Below are 12,553 nucleotides of genomic sequence, written 5' to 3' on the forward strand. Positions count from 1 at the left end.
TAGTAAAATTTTGGATCAATAGAAATGGGTCACAGCCTGAAACTAAAGACCCAATCTGAACATACAGAGAAGCTACAAGTGATATTAAAGCCTGCAAGAGCATGCAAAAATTAGTAGAAAAATCCAAACCTACTTCACCCAAAAGCAGTTAGCAGATGAACCAGCACTGTACGTGAATCGTGGAGAGCTGGGTTTTAACTTCAAACCAGAACAAGCATGTCCTGTCATAGAATTTGCTTTGCAGAAAAAAAATAAGAACATTTCTGTGATGTTTGAATTTTGATGATTACTTGTCGCGAACACTGGGGAATGGTGATTGTTGTAGTTACCTTTACAGAACACGATACGCTTCTTGCAATGATTATTACAAGAACAAAATCATACCCAAATAATTATAGAAGAAAAGAAGAAGACCCTTTTGATGTTTTCTTTGAAGATTCGAAAATCCTTCAAATTTTCCTTTGGATTTCCGAAACCTAAAAGCAAAACCAACCAAGAAAATGAGTTGAAAAGAAAAAGGAAGCTCAAAATTTTCAGGATTCGTCGCAGACAAGGATATTATGCTTATAGCAAATCATCTTTTCTTGAGGGTTCCATGGCGTGACATTCTTTGCAGGCTAGCAACAAAGACCTGAAGAATCTTCTGCAAGGCCCAGGCTTTGTACTCCTGCGTCTACTACTCTTCTCCTCTCTACGCAACTCGTTTGATTTCGTCTTTTTCAACTCTTCTTTCCCGATAATAACCCGGCCGGAAACGCTGTTTTTCCTCTTCGAACCGTCGCGTTTCAGAGCTGCAACGGGCACAGGAGTGATGTACTGCCATCTCTGAGAAGACCCATATAACTGGGCAGTTACCAGCTTGCTCGCCATTGTCGTGGAGTTCTTGCTGCGCGAAGAAACTCTGGTGTAATACAGCATTCTCCTCTCCGAGTTGTCGCTAGAGCTTGTTCTCGCGCTGCTGCAACTGCTGCTCCTGCTGCTCCTGCTGTTGGTGCTGTTGCTCCTGGACGACATTAGCGAGTCTTTACTGCTGACGCTGCTTGTCCTGCTTGTGGCTCGAGAGCTGCTGTGCGTGAGCCGCGCCATCGCCGTCCGCTGCGGGCTGGGAAAAGCATGTGGCAAGAGACGGCCATTGCAGAAGAGATGATCGGCAGGGGAGTCTCTGTGAGGATCCTGAGAGGGAGAGTCAGGTGTCAAGCACCCGAATTCGAAGTCCGAGTTTTGGCTGTCCTCATTTGGGGTACTAGGGAAGGAGAAGATCTCACCGGAACTCGACTTTTTCCGGCGGTTTTCCATGCCGGGATTTCGAATTTGATGGTGTTTTGGGTTTGGGTCCGTGTCAGTGTCAGTGCTAGTGTCAGAAACTCAAGAGTATATATACACACACACACACACAAAGTAGTGTTAGTAGATTATAGGACAAGTGGGTGAATTGGGTATTTTGTTGGATGATGATTGACTTTGATGGGGGACTTTGGATTTGGTGGTGTGCATCATGAACTCATTTTCTGGCCAACTCAAACACTAAACTGGCACATGTCAATGGGGTTCTTCCTGTGTCTGTATAACAATCATATTACTCAAGTGTTGAGGACACTCGCCCCTACTGTTGTCTTAAAATATACACACCAAAAGAAAAGATCCCACATCATATCTAACCAGCATAATCAAAAACGACCCACCATGTTTTTACACATCCAATCTGGTGGGTCATATAAAAAATTACCATAGAAACCAAATTTTAAGTATGTATTGTTTTTAAGTACAAGATGAGAAAACCTAAAGCAAAATCTTTAAAGGGTAAATAATCAAATCAAACTCTTTTGTTTATTAATTCTTCTCCTCTTTGGTTTTTTCCCACTTAGACACAGTCTTTTTATCATTCTTGAAGAACACATCTTCCCAAAAATTCTCTTCCATCAAAAGCAAAAGAAGAGCTTTCTGGTCTTTGATGAGAGAAAGCAAAAGGATCTTTATTTAAGTACCAATATAATGTTATATATATCAAGACTATTAAATTCTTAAACAGAGGTACTTGGTGATTGACATCTTTTAATTTAAAATGTTTAAATTGAATAGTATAAAAATATGATAAAAGTAACTCAAGATTGATGAAATTCTTATAGGATTTGGAATTGCTTTGGATTTTCTCGTATGGTATTCATTTGGGCATGTTGGGACTCCTGCTGCCATGAGGCAAAGCGGCATGATGGGATGACGGACAAAGCTTTCGCTCTGGTGTTGTGGAGGACTAAGTCTTTGCAGGGACTTCTATGTCTATAAAAAATGAGTTAAGCTGCTAAATGTGAATATAAAATAACAAAATACTCCGGACTACTTTAAGATTATCGATTTCTTAATAGATAAATATTGAATTGTAAAAATGATCTTAGAGTTCCATCTTTTTAGAACGAAATTATGCAAAATTCTCTCTTAATCTCAATACATTCAGTAAATCTGTTCAATATTACATAAACGAAATAAACTCAATGAAAGGTATATTAGAAAAGAAGAAATGAAACTAAGAAGAAATGAATTCATTTGATGTGAATGGACTATCTTATATAAGCATACAATCAACGTAAATCACTTCTTCACTAACCTGCTTGCTACTAACTTCTTCACTATCCTGCTACTAATTTCTTCGCTAACGTGTCACCAACTTTTTTACTTGGTAAAAATAAACTCTATCATCTCTTTTAATAAATTAAATTTAGACAATAAATTCGGTTAAATACACACTACATTTTGACTGCTATTGTAAATCTGGTTAAATGAACACTACATTTTGACTGTTGTTGTAACTTTAACAAAATATACAAAGGTTTTTTTTTTTTTTTGGTTACTCTTATTCGTGAAAGATTTTTTTAGAGGAAGACATTGCAAAACTTGATCCTAAATCTTTAATCCCAATGTAAATAATTAATCTCGATGTATAAAAAATTGATTGGACGAAAAAATTATTTGCCCATTTTTTTTTTTCTTTCTTCTTTAGAAAAAGAAACACTTGGGGAAGGGGGGATCAAAATCCTAGAAGTGAGGATGAAGGGGCATTAGGAAGCTCCCTTTGTCTCCCATTTGGGTTTCCATGGAGGTCCATTCGAGGTCACCATGTCTTATGGACCACCCTTCACTTACATATCAAGACCACTTTTTGTCCTACAACAAAGTCTCTCACTTTCTTAATTATTATTTTTATTTTTTGCTTTGTTGGTACTCTCCGATCATGGTTCATGTGGTCTACCATTTGGAAGGTTTGACTCCTAATCCCTCTCCCAACTTTTGACCGGCACCCAAGCTCCTTCATTTTCTTATTTGAGCTTCTTTAGCTTTAACTTTCTTTTAAGAATCTTGCTTGGTTCTTATATTATACATATTATTTAGAAAGTACAAGTATCAGAATTGATGAATTGACTATCCTGTCTCAACTCAATTCGATTTGATAATCTTAGTTTAATCGAATTAGATCACGAGAGTTTCCAATATTGATCAGTTTGTAACACTTTTACCATCGAAATTAAATTTGTTCAAAATTAAAAAGAAATTCAGAGATATCGCGAAACTTAAATAAATAACGTTGGAAATAATTAATTTTCATTTTCGGCACAACCCAAAGTTCAACATAAGAAACTGTATTTTTTTAAAAAAAATGGATAATTGAATTACATTATTTTGAATTTTGCATTTAATTACTTACGATTTCAATTATTATTATTATTTTTTTTAAAAAAAAATTCACTACCTTTTTCGTTGTAATTAAAATTTGCAAATAAATTAAAAAATTTTTCTAAATTTATTTCAAAATAGCCTTAGAAAATTAACAATTTATTATGATTCAAATTCCCAAATTTCTAATTTTTAAAAATTAATTTCTATTTAGAAAAAAAAAAAAAAGTTTTTGTAACGTTCGAAATGTTGAGTGTTCGAACTGGGAACCTCATAAAACAATTCACGTTTTGGTATTAAAATTATTAAAAAAATAATTAAAATGTATATAATAATAATAATAATTATGTAACTGATTAATCATAATTATAACTGGTTAATCATAATTATAACTGATAAAAGATGTAAAATTTGACCATTCAAACTTGTTTATTAAATTCTTAATCACTAAATTTTTAACGTCTAACCAACCAAATCATTAAACTCATAATTAATTCTTAAACTCATAATTAATTAACATTTAAAACATGGATGCAGAAAAAACGATGTGCATCAACTCTGCTTTCCATGAAATTAAGGATGCGTTACAGAAGAAAATCACTTTATATAAGCAGAGGGCAAAGGTTATATATATATCTCTTCATTAAGCAGTACCAGTTAAGTTCGACTGTAAGAGTTGATCGGAGGAGAAAGAAGATGGAGAGGAAAATGGGAGTGTTTTGCTCACTGGGTTTTGGGTTATTGATTTTAACGGCGAACATGGTTAGTGTGGATGCTGCTGTGGATTGTGGAGAAGCTTTAGCCGCCTTGATGCCATGCCGGTCGTTCTTGGTGGGCGAAGGTCCAGACAAACCCAGTGCACCGTGTTGTGCGGCGGTGCAAACCGTGTATAAGATGGCTGGAAGTACGAAAGATCGTAGGGACTTATGCACCTGCTTTGTAAAGGCTGCACCTTCCATCGGAGTCAAGCCTGAGAGAGCTGAAGAACTTCCTCATGATTGCGGTATTACTCTTCCTTTTCCCATCGTCCCGGACATTAATTGCAGCAGGTAATCTTTATGAGTTTGTTTGTGGGTTGTTCTTTAATTCGGGTTTCAATATATATATATATGTATATATATGTATTTAAAGAAACCAACTTCAACTGACTTTGTTAGGGTTCTTATTGTAATGTGCAGTATACCAGTGACCATGGGAGTTCTGAACTAAAGAGTTTAAATGTTTAGAGAACGTCCAGACTTGATTAATTCGTGTATGATTTAAGATTTATGTGAATAAAAGTATCGACTGTTATTACAAACCGAGCGTAATTATGATTTCACTTATATTTGTGTATTAATTAAACAAGATAAGATGTTCTAAACTATAAACAAAACGAAATTAATTAGAGGGTATAATATGTTAATTATTGATTTAATTTACACGTGTGAAATTAATAAAAAAATTTATTAAAAAATATAATTATCGTGTAAGTACACGTGCTATTGCCATTGATTTAACGTTCGATCTACTAATTAAATTTACTTACAAGATACGAGTAATTAAAAATATAGTAAAACAAATAAAAAAATAAAAAAAAAATATCAAGATTACACAAAAAATTCCTCGTGAGGGCTTCGTCGGACACGACTCTTTCATGATACCTTAGTCGTTTCTCGATTTAATGGAAGAACAAATACGATAATAATTCAAAATATTTTTGTAACCGATAAAAAAATGTTTTCCTTTTCATTTTACTTCACGCCCACACACCACAACAATCATTCATTGTTTCAACTTCAACGAAGGTTACATCGACAACATGACTTTTAAATCCAAACACAAAACTACAATTCCTCCAATTATCTACGTAACCTATGAATAATGCGTGTAAATAAAACACAAACACAAACACAAAACATTTTTCTTTTTTCATTTTCTGAACGTTGAATGTTAATATAAAGTTATCAAGATACGAATTGATTTCCGACGTTTGATTTCAAAATATCGAGATACGAATAAGACAAATTAGAGATCGAAATATTAAAATACGAACAAGACAAATTAGAAAAAAGAACGAGAAAAAAAGAAGGAAAAAAAGAGTTGGCTAAAACTCTACATTAGGCTTAGGCTACTCGTGCTCTCCTTGTAAGCTAATGCACATAGCTCCGTTGGCCTTACTCGCGTGCCTTTTACAATATTTGTATAACTATAACAGATCAAAATACGAAACAATTCACCATTAAATTTTTTAAAACTTCCAAAAATCGCAACATAAAATTCGAGAATCTTTTTGAAACAATTTTTTTTAATATCAAAATACGTTAGCAAGATTTATGTTATAATATTAATACTAAGATATAAGGTCATATATAATATGATATATCTTAGTATGTTTTCAACTTAAAAAAAAAAAATCAAAACGTCGAATTCGAGCATTTGAAATAATTTTTCTACTAGATAAATATAAATTGATGAGATTTATACGATATTATTAAAAAATTATAAATTTAAAATTTATTAAAACGAACATATTAAATCATATGATAACCCACAATTCTTATTTAATTTCTTAGTTTTTCTCAAATTGACAATTTCACAATTTAGCCTATTTTAGAGGAAATTTTAAGCAAAAATTGCAATTTTTATATTTTTAAAATCTTAAAAAATTGCATTAAAATATAAAATTTACCATTCAAATTTTTCAGTATATTAATCCTAAAAACTAATTAAATAACTTAAACACTTTAATTGTGTAACTGCTTAAATTAATAGATGAGTTATAACGTGTTTAACCACCTAATCACACCATTTTGTTGACTATTAAATGTTAATTTCATAATTAGTTCTTAAACACATGGAAACTGACATCTAATATGGATGATGAAAGTTAAGGGTACGTTATATATATCTCCTTATAAATAGAGGGCAAAGGTTGTATCTCTCTCTCTCTCTCTCTCTCTATCATCCAATACCAGTTCAATTCAACAGCAGAAGTTGATCAAGGAGGGAATAGAGATAAGATGGAGAAGAAAATGAGAGGGTTTTGCGTACTGGGTTTTGGTTTATTGATTCTAATGGCGAGCATGGTCAGCGTGAATGCTGCTGTGGATTGTGCAAAAGCTTTAGCCACCTTGACGCCATGCCGGCCCTTTTTGCTGGGTGAAGGTCCGGACAAACCCTGTACGCTATGTTGTATGGCGGTTCAACTTGTGTATAAGATGGCTGGAAGTACTAAAGATCGTAGAGAGTTATGCACCTGCTTCGTAAAGGCTGCACATTCCATTGGAGTCAAGCCTGAGAGAGCTAAAGAACTTCCTCACGATTGCGATATTAGTCTTCCTTTTCCCATCGTCCCAGACATTAATTGCAGCAGGTAATCTTTACGAGTTTCTTTATAGCTTTTTCTTTAACTTGGTTTCAATATATATATATATATATATATATATATATGTATGTATTTAAAGAAATCAATTTCAGCCGACTTTGTTTATGGGTTCTTATTGTAATGTGCAGCATACCAGTGACCATGGGAGTTCTGTACTAAAGAGTTTGAATGTTTAGAGAACGACAAGACTTGGTTAATTCGTGTATCTTTGTGAGTTACAATGTATGATTGAAGATTTATATGAATAAAAAGTTTTGTCTGTTGTTACAAACCGAGCGTAATTATGATTTCATTTATTCGTGTATTAATTAAACGAGAAATATGTTACGAAATAACCTAAACGAGAATTAAGAAAACAAAGTTTAGAAGCATTACGTATAAAAAATAAAATTAGGGTACACCAAAATATCGAGACAAGATGTTGCGTAAACTACCACCGAGACAAAATTAATCAGAATCAATGGAGTCATGATCAAAATGGAATTGCTCTACAAATATTGAAATAAGAACATAAATTAAAAAAAAATAATAATCAAGGTCAAAACCGACATACTTTAAAATGAATCGAATAGGTAAATAATATAATTATATTCGAATGTGATACATATTGCGGGTATTTAGCAACATTAGGTATGTAGGAAACATATTTGATTTATATATGATATAGTTACTGATAATTTTAAGAATATAAAAAGGTGAAAGAAATTATCGAAAAGAAAAAACACATAATTTTGGGTTAGTGATTAATTTCTTATGATTTTAAAATTATAGTTAACTATATATTTGATATTCAATTTAATTATGTTTAAATAAATTAATAATATAGATAATAGTATGTTATTGATTATCTATAAATAAAAAATCTATATTTACTACGTAACATAAAAAATAATTATTTGTAATATTTAGTATATAACTACTTAGAAATAACTTTATTTATTTATAAAATATTTAAATTAGAGTGATATAAATGTATTTAATAAACATATATTAAATAAGGTAACAAAATTAAGTATAATAATAAGAATTGTTTAAAATCTTATTTTGTGTAATTGGTAAAATATTTAAATTAAAGTGATATATGATTAATATTAAAAATATTTAGTACTAAACTTATTATATAGATAATAAATAACATACTATTATTTATGAGAGGGAGAGGGAGGGAGGGAGGGAGGGGGAGAGAGAGAAGGAGGGAGAGGGATGGAGAGGGAGAGGGAGGGAGGGAGCGGGAGAGAGGGAGGGAGGGGGAGAGAGGGAGGGAGAGAGGGAGAGGGAGGGAGGGAAAGAGGGAGGGAGGGAGAGGGAGATAGAGAGAGGGAGAGAGGGAGTGGGGGAGGGAGAGAGGGAGGGAGGGAGGGAGAGAGAGATAGAGAGAGAGAGGGAGGGAGGGGAGAGGGAGAGTGAGAGTGGGAGAGAGAGGGAGAGAGAGAGAGGGAGGGAGGGAGAGAAGAGGAAGATTTTGCAAGATATTAAAAAAAACTATTTGACAACACCAACACAAATAAATTACTTGTTGTCAGTCAATCTTTTTCTCTCTTGCAAATTTTGTTGGATACTTGATCGATCTGTAATTATAAGCATTTTCCTCTTCTGTTGCGTTTAGTGAGTCGAGGGAAAGGAAATTTCCTTTTTTCATTTCTTCCGCTTGTGATAAAGGTGCAGAGAGGGACTACAAAATTCATCCAAAAGGGTGAAGCAATGCAGTACATTCTTCTTTGAGAAGATATATATATGTTACATACTCACTTCGACATGCATATCATATGATAATACTTGTCTACTCAAAAGAATATATATTATATATATAACAAAACTTGCAAAATTCAGCTGGGACACTATGTAAAATGGCAGTAGCACATATTTTTTCCTTCAGCACCAATTTTTAGTTTTGTATTCAATGAACAGATGTCTATGAACAGATAGCACGGAGTAATAGATAGAGGTCACCACCTGGAGCACCATGATGAAGAAAATGTGTATTTGATAAAGAGCTAGCTCAAAATATTCAGCTATGAGCAAGAATGGAGAATCATTTTTATATCTGTATATTTTTGTTTTATATCTATATATATGCTAAGATAAAACATCAAAGCACTGCCAACAAATCATTTTTATCAAATACAAAAAAACCAAATTGTTCAAAGCCAACTCCTATCTAAAGAAGCAAATACAAGAATTACACAAGTAAAAATGGATAAAGTAATACATGAGAAAGAGATAAGTGAACTACTTTAGTATTACTACAAATAAAAAAAAGAGGTATTTTCGAAGAATTCTGCATTTTGTTCAAGAATCCAAATTGTGAAAAGGCATCCAACACACTAATGAAAGCGTGAAAAAGATGGGAAGATGGACCATTACACAGGAAAATAATTTGATATAAATATATGGCAGGTGAGGGAGAACGGAGGAGCATGTGATATGATACCTCAAATTTCAAATTGAAATTCAGGCAGAACAACAACCAACTTTCTTGACAGCTGACACGTCATCCTTGGTTCCAACATTAATAGTTTGTCCTTTAGGCAACGCTGCCGGATCATCTCCTATATCAAGAGTTTTCCGGCTGACCACCCGATATATTTGGGTTAGCACTTCAGTGAAAGCATTCTCAACATTCATGGATTCAAGAGCAGAGGTCTCCATAAAGAAGGTATTCTCTCTCTCAGCAAAGGACTGAGCATCTTCAGTGGAGACAGCACGCAAATGACGTAGGTCAGCTTTGTTTCCGACAAGCATGATCACAATATTAGCATCTGTGTGGTCCCGTAGCTCCTTTAACCATCTCTCAACATTCTCAAATGTAACATGTCGGGTGACATCATAGACAAGCAATGCACCAACAGCTCCTCGGTAGTAGGCACTTGTTATCGCCCGGTATCTGTCAGTAGCAAAAGAAGTGGTCAGTTTTTAAAATTTTTATATCCTGACATTCATGAAAACAAGTGGTCACTGAAAAAATAGTCTATCTAATTTTGTAACAACACCTTAAAATACTAGTATATTGGATATTTGATTTCTAAATGAATTATATAGCTGGGAAAGAAAGGAAGAAATAAACTTTGAGATTTTGGAGAACAGAGATCAACGTCAACATTATATTTGTAATATATTGGTTTTGTAGCCATGGTCACCACAAAAGAAAGAGAATTTCTTGTTCTACTTCTTGTATTGCATTTTCATTTTTCTAGGATATCCTTTATTCCAATTTCAAAGTAAATAGTGTTATAAAAGAAAGTCGGTCTTCAAGCTGTACAATCACCTGATTTATTATTCTTATTATTTTAAATAAACAATTGCCTGATTTCTAAAAAGGCGTTTGCGGAAAATCTGAAAAATGGGAGTGTAAACAGTCTGGAGTATGGAGTCTGGACAAGCCAGGAGTATCTTGCTCGTATAGCACGAGGCTACCTTTTTGGAGCTCAATGACTCGAGTTCAGATCCTAGTTCCACCCCTTCTCAAAAAGGGAAAAAAAAGAAAAGAAAAAAAAGGAGCAAGCAGCTCAAAATTCTTATAAAGTTAGAACTTGGAAATGCATCATGTACAATTAGGCAAGTATTCAAAATACAATAAATAACTTCCTCAATTTGAAATCAGGTCCAAATCGCATCAAGTTTATCCTAAGTCTCTCATTGTAGTCCAACGTACCAAGAACACTACCCTTACAGCTGGAGTTTACAACTACCATTGAAGATCGAATATTGATTTGAAACTGACAGGAACCAGAAAATCATAGTCCAACCACTAAAAAAGATAATGCTCTCAATTTATAAACAATTACATTCTCCTTACCAAAATCCAGTACGGAGTGTAGGAACAAATTTAGAAACAAAAATGTAATCTCATCAGTTGCAAACACTTCCAAGAAACGGAAAAGCTCAGAAATCTTAAATCTAAATTGAACCTAAATCTAAATTTAAAATAGGAAGGTTGTTTATCATAAATTTCCAAGAAACTAAAAAGGGGAAAAACTGAAAAGCGTATCGCTTTCCATACATTTTCTTAGGAAACAAGCTCCCCATATCACCCAATTTTAGACATTTCCCACTTATAAATCATTTAACATAAATTTCCAAGAAACCAAAGAGGGTAAAAGATGAAAAGCCTTTCGCTTTCCAAACATTTCCCCAGGAAACAAGCTACCGATCTACACTCGATTCCAAATTTCTTTCACTTACAAGTTAAAATTTTCCTTGCATTATTCTTGACAATGAAACACAACACGAACTCAAATTCTGAAAAATAAACTCGATCAAAGAAACAGATGTTATGAACAATGTCTCAAAATTAATGCGCAAATTCCAAAATCCTCCCACGTCCCAACTCAAACAGAAATCACAAAATTCCATCAGCTACTCTCAGATAACCAACCAAACACATGTAAGTCTCCGAAACTCCACTCACAACAACATTGGAAACCTAAAACTTGAATCCTCACGTTCTCGGCAACAAAACAAAAAACAGAAAAGTCGGATCATTTTCCCATAATTCTCTTAAAAACCAACGAAATCCAAAAAGCAGATATTGACACCGAAACCACCATTTCAACAATTTCCTTCCCCACCATTTCTCACCCATAAAACAGAAAACTAAAATCCGAAATAAGAGAAAAGGAAAAACGTTTGAGAAACAGAGATACACCTTTCCTGGCCAGCGGTGTCCCAAATCTGGGCCTTGACGATCTTGTCGTCGACACGGATGCTCCGCGTGGCGAATTCCACTCCGATTGTGGATTTGGATTCAAGACTGAATTCATTCCTTGTAAATCGCGACAACAAGTTCGATTTGCCAACACCCGAATCACCGATTAATACGACCTTAAACAAGTAATCGTAGTCGTCATCTGCTCTATACGCCGCCATTCTCTCTTCCCGGACCGCTTTGGTAGCTTGGGTTCTCGATAGAAACGGATGGGTTTTGAAAAAAAATGAATCAGATTGTGGAGGTTGGTGACATGAATGAGAGAGAGAGAGAGAGAGAGAGAGAGACTCAGAAGTTCAAATTTGGAGATGGTCGTAAGGAAAAGGCAACGCGTGATCGTGAATAAGATCCATGGGTATACGGGTCGGGTTTTAGGCCCAATTCGATTTTATTTTATAGGCTTATAAATGATAATAATAATAATAATAATAATTTTTGCAAATTAAATTTGATATAATTATATATATAATATGATATATATATATGCATCATTTAAAAATTAATTAATTTTTCTTTTTTTTTAACTATTCATTTTTAGAAATATAATAAAAGATTAGATTGAATATATTTTGATATAATTATATTAATTAATATATTTTAAGAAACCACAATAAATAATTTATGCTCAAATACATTATACTATATATACTTATATATTTTAAAAATATATGTCGACTATGTATCTAAATATTTAATTAATTACCATATGTAGATCAACAACAATTTTCTGAATATCTTATTTCTATATATTTTAGTCATTCATATACATACGCATACTTACACATATATGTATAAATATTATACATAATTAAAAT

General features: G+C 33.4%; 3 protein-coding genes and 1 pseudogene across 3 annotated transcripts; 2 read left to right on the plus strand and 2 right to left on the minus strand.

Moving 5' to 3' along the window:
• LOC110825975 (uncharacterized) lies at positions 1–1,708 on the minus strand. Its single transcript, XM_022056566.2, has one exon. It carries the CDS (start codon positions 1,294–1,296, stop codon positions 565–567), a length of 732 nt encoding a protein of 243 aa, XP_021912258.2. The 5' UTR covers positions 1,297–1,708; the 3' UTR covers positions 1–564.
• A 2,717-nt stretch (positions 1,709–4,425) lies between these two features.
• On the plus strand, positions 4,426–4,875 carry LOC110824835 (non-specific lipid-transfer protein 3 pseudogene; annotated as a pseudogene).
• A 1,703-nt stretch (positions 4,876–6,578) lies between these two features.
• LOC148266558 (non-specific lipid-transfer protein 1-like) lies at positions 6,579–7,304 on the plus strand. Its single transcript, XM_088217036.1, has 2 exons — positions 6,579–7,021; positions 7,162–7,304. Exons 1-2 carry the CDS (start codon positions 6,669–6,671, stop codon positions 7,190–7,192), a joined length of 384 nt encoding a protein of 127 aa, XP_088073162.1. The 5' UTR covers positions 6,579–6,668; the 3' UTR covers positions 7,193–7,304.
• A 1,827-nt stretch (positions 7,305–9,131) lies between these two features.
• Positions 9,132–12,036, minus strand: LOC110808936 (ras-related protein RABA1f). The gene is made up of 2 exons (XM_022034580.2): positions 11,679–12,036; positions 9,132–9,917 (listed from the first exon to the last, which is right to left on the minus strand). The coding sequence occupies exons 1-2, from the start codon at positions 11,897–11,899 to the stop codon at positions 9,485–9,487; spliced, it is 654 nt and encodes a 217-aa protein (XP_021890272.1). The 5' UTR covers positions 11,900–12,036; the 3' UTR covers positions 9,132–9,484.
• Positions 12,037–12,553: the final 517 nt, after the last annotated feature.

The sequence above is a fragment of the Carica papaya genome, chromosome 4, assembly GCF_054855325.1.
Source record: "Carica papaya isolate Zhongbai chromosome 4, ASM5485532v1, whole genome shotgun sequence".
In the NCBI taxonomy this organism is placed as follows: domain Eukaryota; kingdom Viridiplantae; phylum Streptophyta; class Magnoliopsida; order Brassicales; family Caricaceae; genus Carica; species Carica papaya.